The sequence below is a fragment of the Crocodylus porosus genome, unplaced genomic scaffold, assembly GCF_001723895.1.
Source record: "Crocodylus porosus isolate Cpor-Errol unplaced genomic scaffold, CroPor_comp1, whole genome shotgun sequence".
Lineage (NCBI taxonomy): Eukaryota > Metazoa > Chordata > Crocodylia > Crocodylidae > Crocodylus > Crocodylus porosus.
Window position 1 is genome coordinate 20,236,448 of NW_017728913.1, and position 16,208 is coordinate 20,252,655.

Below are 16,208 nucleotides of genomic sequence, written 5' to 3' on the forward strand. Positions count from 1 at the left end.
ATACACACACACCCACAAGCTCCTCCCCACCCCCCCCACAAACCTATACCCACCCACCCACTTCATTTTAAGCTCTTATACCATCACCTGTATGTACACTACACAAATGCACATAAATCAGGACAAAACATTTTTAAAATCAAATTAATGAATCTTGTAGTATGTTTGATTTTTAGAATATAATTTGGTATTTCTCTGGTTCCAAGATGGCAAACCCCTTTGCTCAAAGGAGTACTTCTGGGTGGCAAGGAGAGGGACATCTAGTGGCAAAAGTCAGGGATTAGGGGGTGGGACTTTTGACCCCAAGATGACAACCAGGGAGTAAGGCATCTGGGGCTACCCATGTGGCCCTTGATGGCTTGCCAAAACTCAGTAAGTGGCCCTCCGCCCAAAATAATTGCCCGCCCCGATCTAAAGTTTCAGAGTAACTGGCAAGACAAGTGTCTGCTTCTTGCCTCAGTTAATCTTCAAAAATTGTAGACAAGAATGGAATAAAATTATGGGTTTGTGGCATTTTTAGCCAGTAACAAAAACCAGAAAAATATGATGCCTGCCTTTAGAGGAAAAGGCTAATGCTTGAGCCATCTACATTATTTCGGCCATATTTGAAATAGCAGATATTTTTAAACTTAGTTATGAAAAGTAGACACCTAATGTCAATGGTTTCTGCCTCGTGTGAGCAGGATATAACAATTCTAAGGCTGGTAGAGAGTAAGTAATGTTTTTCATCATTGAAATGCATCACTTGTTGCCAAATCTTAAATGTCATTTAAGCAATAAACCATTTAATATTTCCTGTTTACTCTTATTGGAACAACAGTTAGAAATTGTTTTTCTTCAAGTTTTAAAACAAAATATAAACTGTGTTTTAGTACTGCATTTTTTTTCATAGTAAACACCCCCAAATAAGACATGCACCTGGTTTTTGGAAGGCAGGTTATAAATAAATAAATAAAATTTAAAAATAAAAAAATTTCCAGAGTCATGACTTAGGGCTGGCTCTTTCATGGAGAGGCTGTATTATACAATGTTGTTGCCAGCTTCTTTAAAGTGGTAAGCTGAAAGCATATCTGAAAGGTTTAAATTTTGGACATAGCCCTTCTCTTCGCTGAGAGAGAAGCTGATTGCCATTTTACAACACGGTGTCCCTGTTCTTCAGTCTTGGTTAAAAAAAAAATTGGCTTCCTTGCTTGAGAGACACCATTCTCAAGTGGTGGATGGTGATTTTTTGGGGGGGGGCATTGGAGGGATATGTGTGGTATGCAAGTAGATATAATGTATTATAGCACATCATTTCTTTTTTAAAAATGCTGGTAGAGTAAACTCAGGTTCACCTGTTCTGGGAATAAACAAGAATGCAGTCTAAAACTTGAAGGGTCATTTGGAAGTTGTACGAGCTGTGGATTATATAGTAAAATAAACTGTAAATAAAGTTCTTAAAGGACCCAGCCCAGCATGTATTTGTTCAAACATGCAACAGATTTGACTTCTTATAGTACTCTAAATTGGGAATGTTGGTGGTAAATTTACAACAAATTGTATGGCAGTGATAGCACTGAAACTTTTATGTGGAAGCCAAGTATTGAATATTTTGTTTGGTATAGTAAAGATGAGCAATATTTATAAAATGGATGCTTCTGAAGTTAGCAACTTATAGTTAAAAACATTAGCACATCTATAATATGCCTTGATTGGTAGAGCATGGCAATTAAGCAACTTTGGTTTTAAAATTATGGGAACTCCCTGCTGTTTCTGATCTGATAATATACCATATTTTTTTCACATATAACCTTAAGCCCCTTTCCCCCTCCCCCCAACAAACCAGCTGGAGAAATTTGGGTTGCTAATTATATGCAAGAAGAAGGGTTCCCTACAGGTTCAGGAATTTGGGGGGTGGGGTAGAGAAGCAGCTTTAATTGCCACAGCTCTGGGAGCCATCAGTTAATACTGCCACAACTTGATTGTGCCCCTTTCTACTCCCTCGCCAGTCCTTCAGACTCCCAGGCCTGTGTGGACTCCCTCTCCCCACTGCACCAGATCTACATAGCACATAGTTTCAGACTTGGCACATGGTCCCACAATCAGTGCACAGAGCTGGGCCTGGCATGTGCCACTGTGCGCTTGATTGGGCCCTGCCATGTGGTCCTCAGCCCCAGTGTGCAGCCTCCAGGCCCAGAGACCTTAGCATACTTACCCATACTCCAACGTAAGATTTATTTTTTTTAACTTCTTGCAGCTTATGACAAACCCGTCTGTGGAGGACTCTCAGAGCCCTAAGTTTCTTTCCACTGTGTTGCCACTTGCCCCAACGAGCAGACCACTGTTGCCCTGAGAACTTCTTACTTGCAGCAAGCCACAGGTCCACTAACCTGCAGCTGCTGTAAGGGAATCTCTGCCAGCCCCAGCCCATCTGGCTACCTCCTACCCCTCCTGAGAGATCTGCCAGTGTTTTTAGAGAGCAGCCTTCCTGCTGATCCTACCAGCCCTGGCAGCTTGGGTCTTGGACCCTTCTCCAGCTTGGAAAAGATCTGAAGGACCTAGCTAGTCACTAAAAAGCCACCAAGGCCAGCTGTCCATTATCAGCATTATTCTAGTGGCTCATGAGTAACCAAAATCCTCCAGAACTTTCTGGTCACTCCGGGGTATCTGAATGTCCCCTGGCTGAAGGGCCATTTCTTTCAGGTGCCTTTTCTATGGAGGAGTTGATTTCCCCCCATTACAGGAAGACAGTGCCTTGGATGTATGCTAAATATTGCACTTCATTATCTTCCAGTCGTATCACAAAATTACAAAAATATGTTTATATCAAATCCTGTTACATATACAGATATGAAAATGATAAAACCATCTTTACTGGAGCTACAAAAAGAGGCTAGACACCATAAGGGTAAATCTCTAATTAGGGAGAATATCCATGTCTGTCACAGCACAAACTCAAAAGGCAACTCAGTTTTGGGATTAATCCATGACTGAGCCTTCTAAAAATAGGGGGTTGTATTTTATGTCAGAAAATACATCAAACCATATAAGTGACAGAATCACAATAAAGATTAGAATCTTTCAAGAAATACATTAGCTATCTTTCTAGGATATACATGCTTGAATTGGTTTATCTTTGTTGAGTTTTTGATGAAGTCAGAGTGGGATGGTATCTTTGTGTTTCAGTAAAGCAACTTGAAATGTTTTTATTCATTTATTGGTAGAATGATGCAATGTTTTACCAGATTAAAATAGGAGAGACTATGGAGGGTAGTATGTTGTCTATCTTTGTTTAAAAATGGAAACCATGCCTACTCAATTTCAAACTTTGAAAAGCAGTAATGGTTAGTAGATAATTGAGGGATTTGGTGTTTTACCTGTTTCCACACACAGCTATGGGTATAGCACATCACAGCCTACCCACCAGACTGCGTTAGAATATATTCAGATAAATCTGTGTATATCCTATAGGAGTTTTTTTGGTTATTGTCTTTCTAGGTAAGCTGTATGCTGTTGGTGGCTACGATGGGGCATCACGTCAGTGCCTTAGTTCAGTAGAATGCTATAATGCTAGTACAAACGAGTGGACCTATGTTGCAGAAATGAGCACTAGACGGAGTGGAGCAGGTAAGTGAACAAAAATTGATGGTCATAATAAAACAAACACATGAAATTGCATTAAAAATTCAAAATGTATTCCTTAATGACTGCTTCAGAATATTTGGTCTTATTGTACTATACACATGAGTATCCTGTAGATTATAAATGCAAAACTAATACAGTAAGATTCAGTCTGGAAATATCAAATGTATAAGGGGCTCTTTTTTTCTCATTCTGAACCATTTGTATTTACCCACAAACTCTTTAAGGCTTCTGAATATTAATACAGTGGAATAAAACAACCAATACAAATATAGTATCAACTAAAAGCCACTTACAAATTTAAGCAACTTTACAGAACTATACAAATTATAGATAAAAAGGGAGCTATGCTACTCCTTTGCAAGATAAGGATTAGCATTCTCCTAATAGTCTTTGGTCTAACCTTATACATGAAAAGGAATGCATTTCTATGAATTTCTTTGGCAGACTTGTTCTGATCTTACTGGTCATAGGATCATAGGAAGGTCAGGCTGGAAGAGACCTCATGAGGTCATCTAGTTCAACCCCCTGCTTAAGGCAAGATCATCCCTGACTAAACCTCCTGGTCAAGTATCTGTCTTACCTGCCTGTGCAAATTTCCAGAGATGGAGATTCCACAATTTCTCTAGGTAGCCTGTTCCAATGCTTCACTACTCTCATAGTCAGAAAGCTGTTTCTAATCTCTGACCTAAATTTCCTCTGCTGCAGCTTGAGGCTGTTGTGCTAAGTCCTGTCCCCTACAGCTACAGAGAAAAGTATTTTCATCCTGTCTATAATCACCTTTCAGGTATTTTAAGACTGTTATCAAATCCCCCCTCAATCTTTTCTTTGCCAGACTAAATAGCCAGACCCAGGACAGACCCCTGGGGAAACCCCACTTGATACTTCCTTCCAACTAGGCTTTGAGTTATTGATGACTACTTGTTGAGCATGATCCAGCCAGTTACATATCAACCTCAGTACTTCCATCTACTCTCTTTCTTTGCTTGTTAAGGAGAAAGTTGTGGTATCAGAGGCTTTGCTGAAGTCAGTGTATATCATTCCACTGAACAGTTCTGTTGCAGAGAACCCTGAAAGGCCACAGTAGGTTAGAATGCTTTTAATAGTATGAACTGATATTTCAAATCTCTGAGTTTATCTTGTGAATCATGTTTTGCAGACCTAACAGTGCTAATGATGCATGCCACCCCTGGCACCCTGGTTTCCCTATGGTGTGTCTTGTCTGGCCATGTCAACTTAAGCATCTAGCTTGCCTAAGTAATCCCTAACCTGTTCTTAAAGGGCATTTGTGTTCTTCCCTATATTTGCTGCCAACTGCACTTGTCATCTGGTAGCTGACTATTCATGGATAGGCTTTATTTGTGGGGAGGAAAAGACATTAAATATCTCAGCCTTCTCTGCATCATCTATAACTAGATTGCCTTCTGCATTCTGTAAAGGACTTGTGATTTCTTTGATCTTCCTCTTTTAACATGTAGAATCGTTTTTATTGTCTTTTAAGTCCTTTATAAGGTGCACCTCAAAGCATGCCTTAGCCATCCTAATTTTTCTTCCTGCATGCCCATACAATAATACTTATACACTTCTATAGTACTGTGACCTAATTTCCAGTCTTTGTAGGATTCCTTCTCAAGTTGCAACTCATTGAAGAAATTGCTTTCTAGTTAGGCCAGTTTCCTGTTACACTTCCTGGTCTTCTGTTACATCAGAATGGTGATATTTATTCCTGCACTCTTAATATGGTCTCCTTAAAGTACAAAACTTAAGAACCTTCTCCATATTCATTCTTACATTCTTCTACTTACATACCTTTCATTCCACCTTGAATAATTCCTTTCCTTACGTTGTGTTTACAGCTTTAAAGCTAAGCTATCATGTGCTGCTATGCCATTATCAGTTAGCTGAACTGTGTGTATTTCTGTCCATTTCCCCTCGTAAATCATTTTCTGCTGCTATGCTTTGAACACTGTCCATTTTTTCTTACTAGACACTTTTGTAGGGTTCAGAATTGAATGCAGTATTATAAGTATGTATTTTTTAATAAAATTAAAAATGTTGGTGACACCTGATTCATGTTCATGAAATGATACTTCAGCTCCATAATGACTTCAGCATTTTCTGTCTCCTGCTTACACTGTGTACTCAAATCTTGTTTGCTGTTCATTGGAGTTACTTAGATTATAGGTAACCTTGTGGCTTGGCTACTGATACAGGTCTACATCCCCAGTTTTTATTTGCTTGCATTTCAAAACACAAAAACAAACATTTATCCCAAAGTTGGTCTGGCTACCCCTGATTCTCATCTGTACTGGCTGGGGAGAATTGAGAGGTGGCAGGAGGGTCGTATGCAGATTGTTTTTTCTGAATTTGCCAAGTTCTCCAAATTTCTCTCTAGCCTATACCCTGTATTTATAAATGGATGGTTCTAATATTCTAATACACGACCTCGCATTGGTTTAATTTAAATGTATTTGTTTCACTGAAACTTTTGGAACTGAACCATATATCTTGTAGACTTGGAAGGTGTCAGTTAGTCTGGATTTATATCCTTGGGAAAGTAAAAGGAATGGTTTCTTATCTCCTTTCCTCTCCCATTGTGTGCTGTTCAACAGTGTCCTGTTCCTTCTTTACCTTAGTTCACTCTGACAAAGCTGTTTTTTGCTTTTACAAATTATCTAAGCATCTTAACACAAAAGTATATCTATTATAACAAAACGGAATCTAATACATTTGGTTACATTTAATCAATACTACTTGTATTTTAAGATAAAAATATAATGTCGTATATGTGAATGATTTAATGTATGGTCTTCCCTTATAATGTCTCCCTTCAGACCTTGTGCTTTAATTGCATCTCATAACTGGTTTAGTTAGACATGCTGATGGCTTCCTTTACTTTGCTGACCAAGCTAAGTAAGCCAAGTCATATCTGCAAAGGTTCGTGCTACGGTCACTAAGAAACAGGCTTTTGGGACTTTCTGCTTAGTCACACTTATGCAGCTTGTCTTAGGCCCCTTGAAAATGACCAAGGCTGGTGACAACTGTCACTTGTTCTTCTAGTATTCCAGATGTTTTTTAATTCATCACACTTATTTTGTTTTTCTAGGGTATTTATAAGGGCCCACTCCTTCCCCTCCCCACCCAAGCATTTTGTTGTTTTCCTGTCCCTATTTCTAGTTTCTTTCGATGTGTTACTGTTTAAACTTAATCATGTTTCTAGCAATGCCCTTTCAGTTTCCATGGGGAACAGTGTTACTGCACTTGATATTTGCAGCAATATCTTTTTTGACTGACCAGATATAGCAAGCATTTTTAGTACATACTGCTAAATTTTTCCAACATTATTTCAGTTGTATGTATTGTCCTCATTTACCATCCTTGAACTTGCTTTTAATTTAAATTCAGTTTGAAATAATTTGTTTTTAGTAGGAATTTACAAAGTTGTTAATTTTAAAATTAAAATCCAAACGTTCCCTCTACAGGGTAGGGTGTCCAGCATATGCCTCTTGCAATTCTAGCTAATTCTGATTTTTTTTTTTAAAGCCAAAATTGCAAGAGTGAAAACATCTGGATTCTTAATACAGCATCACTTAGTGTTTCATTAACCATTTCTAACTAAGTATAGGTATCTTGGAATTAAGCATCAGATTATAAACTAGCCAAGACTGTTATGGAGTTGTTTGGATAGAGATGATCTGGCCTCAGGCAGGGCATTGGACTAGATCGCCTATGGAGGTCCCTTCCAGCCCAACATCTCTATGATCCTATGAAAAGGATTCTGTAAATATCATTGATTACCTTTTGTTATTTATTTAATTTGAGGAAAATAAATTTTATTGAAAAATAGGCTAAAGACTTGATTTTCTATTAAGATAAATAAGGTGGGATATACATCTAAAAAATGAGTGTTTCTTTTTTATATGTTTGCAGGTGTTGGTGTGTTAAACAATTTATTGTATGCAGTAGGTGGTCATGATGGTCCCTTGGTTAGAAAAAGTGTTGAAGTGTATGATCCTGTTGCTGGTACATGGAAGCAGGTTGCAGACATGAACATGTGCAGAAGGAATGCAGGTAAGTACTAGATTTTATAGAAGTAGGTACTAGAGTTTATTCTACTTTAGAATGCTAATAAGGTGTTTGCACCCTTGTGTTTACCTCTTAACATTTCTGCTCCTTTGCTGAAATCTCAAAATGGAAGGCATGCTTTCACTATGTAAGCAAATTGTTGTGCGTTATAAATATGTTTTGCTGTAAAGTCTTTCATCTTTCTTAGGGGTTTGTGCTGTAAACGGTCTGTTGTATGTAGTCGGAGGGGATGATGGTTCCTGTAACTTATCAACAGTGGAATATTATAACCCAACAACAGATAAATGGACAGTTGTGTCATCCTGTATGAGTACAGGAAGGAGCTATGCAGGTAAACTTTTTATATCAAATTTAAAAGTAGAACATGAGGGTGAAGTTGTCTGAAAAAGCACCCAAAGAGCAATGTTTCCAGGGTACAACTCACTACCTTGACTGATATGTATCTATCAATCTAGCCACACTATGCCCACACATGTGCACTACATGGACACACATCAAATCAAGGTAATGAGTTTTACTTTGGAAATTTTAGATGTATCTATATATTCCAATTTCATTTAGAAACCCAGTATTGCATTAATCAGATTTTTCATACCATTCTGTTTTTTATAGCAAATTTTTTTTCTCACTATTCACTGAACATTTGTTTTAGGATCTGAGAGAGAGGTAGAAAGGCCAAGAATGTTACAATTTGGTCAGCATGCTCAGAAAAGACCACTAATTTTGGATGTCTCAATGTTTGGATCCTTAGACTCTGTGTTAAAGGAGCCTGGTTTTTAGATGTCTTAAGCATGCAATTGAGCCCTTTTTAAAAGGATCTAGTCAGGCACAAACAACTTCCCAAACAGGTTCTTTATATAGGTATTACGTTAGTGATGCTACAACTGAATGGTATTTCTCAAAGCCTAATAACTTTTAAAATTATGCATTATGTAATGTTAATGTAATAACGTAATGTTAAGGTCCTGTGACGCTGACTGATGGACAGTATAGCATTTGAGTCCCAGAAGCTTTAAATTAAGTCCCTCTAATATGCTGCCTTTATGATTCTCTCACTCTAGGTGTTACAGTTATTGACAAACCATTATGAGAGGGGAAAAGATTTTGAACTTAATTATGCACTAGAAGCAAGCTTCAACAAGTGTGTTTGAAGTGATTGAGTATCTAAGCACTTCTCTACTTGTAGCTGCACATTGAGTCACAGTGGAAGATGTGACTGTCTACAATTACGGACAACAGATGATGAAGATTACTCTAGATAGAAGCAACGTGTAGGATTATTCTGCATTGAGCAGCAGCTGACTGAATTTTTATAAAGGCTTGTGGACCAGTTTTTATTTGCAAGGTTGTCAAAGTCACTTTCATAAGGACCAACTCATGTCAGTCATGACTGAGAAATGGATTGTTTGTCAGTGAAGAATGATAAAGTGATGTGTATTCTGGTGAAAGTAAATTTTTGTCTTATTTTTTCCAGAGACTTAATATATACATATATATATCCATGAACTCCAAGTCTTCAGAATGGGTATTGAATCCCACCTGAGTAGTACAGCTTGGGGTGGGGCAAACCTGTTTGCTTTTATAAATTTTGTTACATGAATATGTGTGCATATGTATATGTGTGTGTATTGCTTTTCATTAAAAAACTCTTCAGAACTTAATTATACTATTTATAATTGGCACAAGTACTTTGAATTATGCCAGTACCATGTTGTAAAACAGAGTTGTATTTTTTGATATTTAACAATGCTTAACACTACTAAATGCCACATACAGAGAACGAAGAAGGCATATATGCTTAAACAGGTGGAGTGCCAGAATCTTTTTAATAAACAATGAGTTGCTGGTACTTATTTAAAATATTTTTTCTCTCTTTATTCTTGGCCATGTTTAAATCTTCTCCTTTCTTATCTTTTTTATCAAAGGTGTTTTGGCATGAACATAAGTGAAGATTTATAATGAATGTATGGACCTCAACTGAACTTGCATGGTATTAAGAACTATCTATGTGTATAACTTCAGCTGCTATTAATGAATATGAAAATATACTGTATGTGGCCATATTTGTAAAGCAACTACCATTTTTGTTCATTTTTGGATGGCCTTCTTTTAAATAAGGCCTAAACTATTGTCATCTTTGAGCTATTTTATTTAAATAAAAGTTTGTATATTTGTTTCATAATGCCAACGGGTTGCTTAAAACTTGTATTTCTGAATACATGCATCACAGAAAACAATCTTTGAGATAATCAAGTGGTAAAAGATATTTTATTTGGAAAAATATTAGTAATAAAGTGCTAACCCAAGTAAGAGCCAACTGTGAATGAATTCAAGTTTAAAGAGGGGACTACTGGGATCACTGATCCTTTGTAAGTCACTCCTTCAGTACCTCCAACCCAGTTATTTAAAGTTATCACTGGATGTCCAGTTTTGGGGCCCAGAATTTTACTTGCTGTTGAGTACTTGGACTTTAACTTCCCAGATCTCAGTTTACTGAAGTTGGAAATAATGAGCATGCTTTTTTCACTACTAGTTGAGATATCAAGAGTTGAATGATCTGTGGGAAATAGTCCTGCTCTCACTGCTAGAGACAATTCTTTCCTTTTTAGGACAGATGCCTCCTCCTTGTACTAGATGCTGTAAAGATACAGACCGGGGATCCCTGACTTAGGTTGTTAATTTACTTACCCCGGTATCAGTAACAAGGCTGAAATTAGTGGGATTGGGCAAGGAAGCTTGCATTCCACTCCTGATTTTATGCTCTATTTATTGATTTGGGACAGTGTCTTTCAAACTAAAGCTTCAGAATAGGAGCATTTAAGCAGGTCCTCCAAATCCAGAATTCCAGTTCATTTCTGTGCCACTGATTCTCATTGTGAAAAAAAGAAGCTGAAGTTGGTTCCTTATTCCCGGTAGCTTGTTCTTTTTTCGAAGCTAATGTTTACACAATTAAAGGTTATTAGTAATGAATTAAACATGCTAAAGAGTTAGACTTTCATCAGAAATGTGTATTTACGAATAAAAATGTAAAATGGGGGAATGTTGTGCAAGATGAGCTCCAGAATGGGAGGAAAGAGTGGGGTGGCACCCATCCTGTGACAGAGAGAGTGTGATTGGGACCCCTGGAGGTGGCATCCACAGCAGTTCTCCCTAGCATCATACTCTAGCACTGTTCTATAGCATCAGAGTGACAGTAAATCTTGTGCGGGCCTCCCTATTCAGACCTTGCTACTTTGACTGTCATAGGTGGTAGAAACCTCTGAGAAGGATGGCCAACCTTGGCAGCAGGCAACAACAGGGCCTCTAGAGTGGGCCTTCCTACCCATTGCTTCCTACTAAACTGGTGAAAGTGGTAGAAATCTTGGATGGCAGCGCCCTAGGTGAGACTTTTTCCCAAGTGACTGAGCTAGATGGCAGCTCCTGGGTTGGTTTGCCGCTGACTATGAATATGATCAATTTGGAGGTACAGTTAAAAGTTAATAGAGGTTTTGTTTAGGGTGTACCCTTGTTCCCTTTTTTCCTTGTAAAAAATGTTTAAATTTAAAATTTGCTTGTCAGTGGGCAGGCTTTTCACATTAGAACACCCAGTTCAAATTTACATTCCCAAGTTTGTGGGTGGGGGCACAAGGTAAACTTGACAAGTTGGTGTAAAACCCCTATATTTGTACACAGTTGTTCTTACAGTGCCTGGTAGAACAGCAATACACAGGCCTTACTGGGTGGGTGTCAACTGGCACTCAAAAATCAAGCTTCAGGTCAAGCAAGGCTGTGCCCCATTTTCTTAGGGAGAGTCCCCCAGTGGTAGACGGGTGTTTTTTTGCTCCATAATCCCAGCCTAATCTCAGGTCTTTATTCAGAGCTATGTACTGGATACATAATATTATTTTACATTTTTATTAGTAAATATACATTTCTGATGAAATGCTAACTCTTCAGCATGTCTAATTCATTATTTCCAAGCTTTGCTTGTGTAAAGATTAGGTTTGAAAAAGGAACCAGGAGTCCTGTTTCATCTCTTTGTAAGAAGGTATTTAGCAGAAATTGCTGCTTGCCCCCCTGCTGCTGACACTGCTGATGGCATCTGTGGGTGGTCTGCGATTCCCGCTGGCTGCTGACAACACTGCCGGCAGCGGCTGCAGGTGGTCACTGGCCCTTGGTTGGCACTCCCCTCTCCCCCTTCTACTGACAGCAGTAGTGGTGTTTGTGGGAGCTCCCCCACTTACCGCTGCTGTGCTTCCACTGCTGCAGTGTTCCCCCAGCTGCCGGGGGCATGTGCCATTCATGGTGGTCTATGTAGGCACTGTCCTGATGCCTTGTTTTGGGTGATACCTTGCAACTCAGTCTTGATGCCTTGTTCCAGGTGAGCACAACTTTCAGACTGACCACAGCTCCTCCGGTGATAGTGGGCAAGTTTTATTGATACATAGCGATAGGAAATAAGAGTAATGTAGGCAAAGCAAGATGATTACAAAATGCATTACCCAAAATCCCCAGTACCCAGAATACGCACAAGGCGAACAGCGCGCTTGGCTGGTATATAAAGGTTCTTTGATTGAGTGTCCGTCAGCAACCTTGGATATGGGGCGGGGCTGATGCCAGCTTGTTCTGAAAACTCCACCTTTTGTATTCCTTCTCTGATGACTCTTCATTTCTGGGTCCCGTTGATTGATTTCCTTGTGACGGTCATGCTGTCCACGCTCTGTTTTGTCAGCCAAAATCCTGTCTTCATAAACCCAGCACATGTCCACACCTCAATTCGGTCATTTCATTCCAAACTTGAAATCTCAAGGGTGTGGAGGCACTGTAACCTTGCAGCCCCAGGTCTAGCTCTATCATGAAATTAAATTCAGATATTTTTAATTTCCCAGGATGTGTATACTCCTTGGCCTCAGACACCCTGTCTGCTTTGAAGGCTGTGAAATGGTGTGACAGGCTTTGAGAAATCAGTTAACCCTGGCCATTCCCCTGCACCATTATCCTAATGCAATTTTCTACTTCACCTACAAGCCAATTCCTAAAAGCAAACCTCTAAATATCATTTTCTAGCCATCAGTTCAGGGGCTGCTCCTATGACCCCTTTGTCCTCAGACCTTTGCCACACTTGACACAGATGATCAGTGTTGCCAGATCTTAAATATGAAATTATTGTATTGGAAGTTTAAAATGATCGTATTTGCTGAAAAACCTTTGTACACTGAAAAAATATGCAAATAAATCATCTTATTTACTTTATATTGCTCACTCTAAGTCTGCAGTAAGTGAAAACTGGGTCAAGAAAGTTGAAGCATTTCTCTATTTCCAAGCAAGCAGTCATAAGAAAGTACTGACAGCAAACCCAGAAGTTAGTTAGGACTCCCTGGGTGCATCTTCATGTCACAGTCTATGGTGATAGCAAAGTGCTATACAGCATGCTACAGCAACGTAGCAATCATGCAGGTCTACATGTGATGGCTAGCTATGCCACTCTGCTGTAGCATTGCACTATCTGCTTATAGCACACCACTACAGCAACATAGTGGGGAAATCTAAGTGTGCATTGCCCGTACAGCACAGTACAGGTGGTTACTATGCCATGCGTATAGTGAAGAGTGGAAGAGTTTGGCAGGAGCACAACAACAAAACAGAGAACCCTTTGGACCACTTCAGACACCTACCCATATTCTCAAACTACACAAAGGGTTGTTAAGCCTCTATGTCCTACCAACTACCCTTATAGATTTGAGGGAAACCAAGGAGTTAAGTCCCTCTGGAAACTGGCCTACTGCCCAGCTGGGCCCAGAAGTGCAAACTACCAATGAAAACTTCACACACAAATGTAAAGTTAACAAGTGTATTATGACAAGAAAACAAGTACTATAACAACAAACACAAACCTTAACAGTATATTGTTTCTATAGTTTTATAGTACTGTAAAGAACCCAACAGTAGTCTGTCACCCGAGGTGGCAGACTATATCACCCTAGAGACCTGAGAGGCAGGGAAAGCCTGCCGACAGCCTGACACCCCAGAGGATTTCTATGCTGTTCCCTCACAGGCAGGTGGGTACTGAGCACCTCAGTAAAGGAGGAGTGATACTTTACCTGACTGCTAAGAAGCAGGTGTATGGCCGGCAAGTGCCCAGGTGATACAGACCCTCCACTGTTGCTTTGCAAGCACTGCCCCAACACATCCTGTTTTCACTCGCTCAGCTAATTGTCACGGTAAAATTTATGGTTATATGCTGACAACACAGAAGAGCTGGAAACTGACATGTGCATACCAACTCTGTGTCTGGAAAATTCCAGGGCTTACCCAGCACGTGCCCCCTGGGTGACCTTAGGACCTGTCAGTCATCACTGACCCACTTTCGTCACAAACGTATGCTCAGTAACAGCAGGAGCATGAGATCATCGCTCCAGAAATTTCTTGGAGGATAGCAGCCTGATTGGCTACGGGGCCGCTTTAAAAGCTTGTGAGACCCCTCCCTCAAGGGAGAGACCCGCTCGACTGACAGACAGAGGCTGACTTGTCAGGAGAGATCCCACCTGGAAGCAGAGGCTGCGACGGCAGGGACTGCTCTCCAGGAGGGCTTACCAGCCCACTGGTTTCCTCCCTCGGTGTATTCGGTTTTCAATTCTTCTTCGTTTTGATCCTACTGTTACTGGACTGATTTGGCTTTCAATCCTGAGTACGATTCTGCTCAACCCGACTTACTTCTGTTACAGTTTCATCTCGGCATCCCGGCTTCTGACCTCCGCATCGGCTACCACCACCTCTCTTCGTTGTCCATCTTGGACTGGCGTCACGGCGTTATCAACGAGTTACAGTTTTGTTCTCATTAACCATTACCCACGTATGAGCTGCTGACCAGCCCTGGGACTAGCTAGCGAGTGGGCAGCCGCCCCTATCCTTTGGGGTAGAACGCAAGGGCTCGCTCGTGAACCCCGTGGGCCAAAAGACCCCTTTTGTTGTTTGTTATCATTTTGTCCTTAACTGTAACTGAAGAAAGCAGCTCTGCCTACGCAACTAAGCGTAAGTAAATAAATCTCGTACATCTTGAAACCATACGCATGTCCCGTGCCACTCAGACTCCTTACCGCGAATCCCACCTGCCCATGTTCCAACGCCACCCTCGACCCACCGTGACCTTGGGGCCCTGTTCCCCGACACAAATCACCACTAAACTCTGGGTTCTACCTATCACAGATGCTCAAACACTAGAGCAGTGGTACACTAATTACACTCGCACAAGCAAAAAAGGGAGAGAGCACATGACAAAGCAAGTCTTGGCAAGCCCTTCAATCCCCAATGATGATGACCACGAAAGTCACTGCAGACCCCAAAGCATCTACTGACCCTGCACCGGACGGTCTTTTATAATAGCTAAATCACACTACCTGCCCATTGAATGGAGACCCAATCTCTGATCACTGTCAATCACAGTCAATCACAGTAAGGACCGTAAAAATCAAACTATCACAATAACCCATAATAACTCATTAGCATAACGGTTCTAACTGTCATGTCCCCCTGGTTACCAAACAAACAAACAACGGGGTCTCAAACAAACAACTCACTGCACATGCTCAGCTCTTAAAAGGACATCATTACATCACTGAGGTTAGATGTACCAGAAGGCTCCAACCTCTAGTCATCCCATTCATGTGTTAATACCCCAGGACTCCCGTCTACATTAAACAACACCTAGACATTGAAAACAGGCAAACCTTATGACTGCTTGCCTGCTTCAACTTCCAAAAGGAAGTACTAAAACAGCACAGTAACACTGCCATACTGCAATGTGTAGATGCGTCCACTGAGAGCGACTTGGGACATATCACCGTTCCCTGCAACCTACACGGTTTTCTTTTCCTCCTGCTTTACCTTTTTTCTCATTTCTACCTATTTATATTTTCACTGACATCCTGTCACACTTTTAGCTTCTCACGTTCCTGTTTTCCTGATCTTCAGGTATTTCCTTTTTCACAGTCTCTTTTCTACCTTGTATTCTATCACTGTAATGTCTCGCTTTGGCCTTTCCCCCTTCCGCTTTCTTTCCCTCCCTTCCCTGCTTTACCTTTTATCTAATTTCTACCCAGTTACAGTCTCACTGACATCCTGTCACACTTTTAGCTTCTTTCATTCCTTGGAGTTTCAGACCAGCAGACTCCCGCTGCCTGAAGAAGGGTGACTGCACCCGAAAGCATGCAGAGACCTTTTTTCCAACTACAGGCAACCCCTGATTAACACTGTTTTGCTTGGCGCTATTTTGCTGTAACGCTCATTTTAAATTGATATGATTTCACCTAGCGCTCAGCAAGTTTTGTTATAATGCTCGCGGTCGCCATCTTGGGTCATTAAAAACACTTGCCGTCACCATCTTGCTCAGATTATTAAATACTTTGTTTCATGTAATGCTCATTTCGCTTAATGTTCGGTTTTTCAGGAACCATTTAAGAGTGCTAAGTTGGGGTTTGTACTCAGGTGGTCTAATAAAAGATATCACATCTACCCACTTGTCT

The 16,208-nt window shown here is 40.3% G+C and overlaps 1 protein-coding gene across 3 annotated transcripts in view; it reads left to right on the plus strand.

Moving 5' to 3' along the window:
- Positions 1–9,895, plus strand: part of KLHL2 (kelch like family member 2) — a 95,851-nt gene extending 85,956 nt beyond the window's left edge. For all 3 annotated transcript variants that reach the window (XM_019534579.1, XM_019534580.1, XM_019534581.1), the window contains 4 exons: positions 3,478–3,606; positions 7,552–7,692; positions 7,895–8,038; positions 8,769–9,895. In XM_019534579.1, the coding sequence (XP_019390124.1) occupies positions 3,478–3,606; positions 7,552–7,692; positions 7,895–8,038; positions 8,769–8,797 (443 nt within the window). In that variant the 3' untranslated portion in view covers positions 8,798–9,895. The remainder of the gene's footprint in view (positions 1–3,477; positions 3,607–7,551; positions 7,693–7,894; positions 8,039–8,768) is intronic.
- Positions 9,896–16,208: the final 6,313 nt, after the last annotated feature.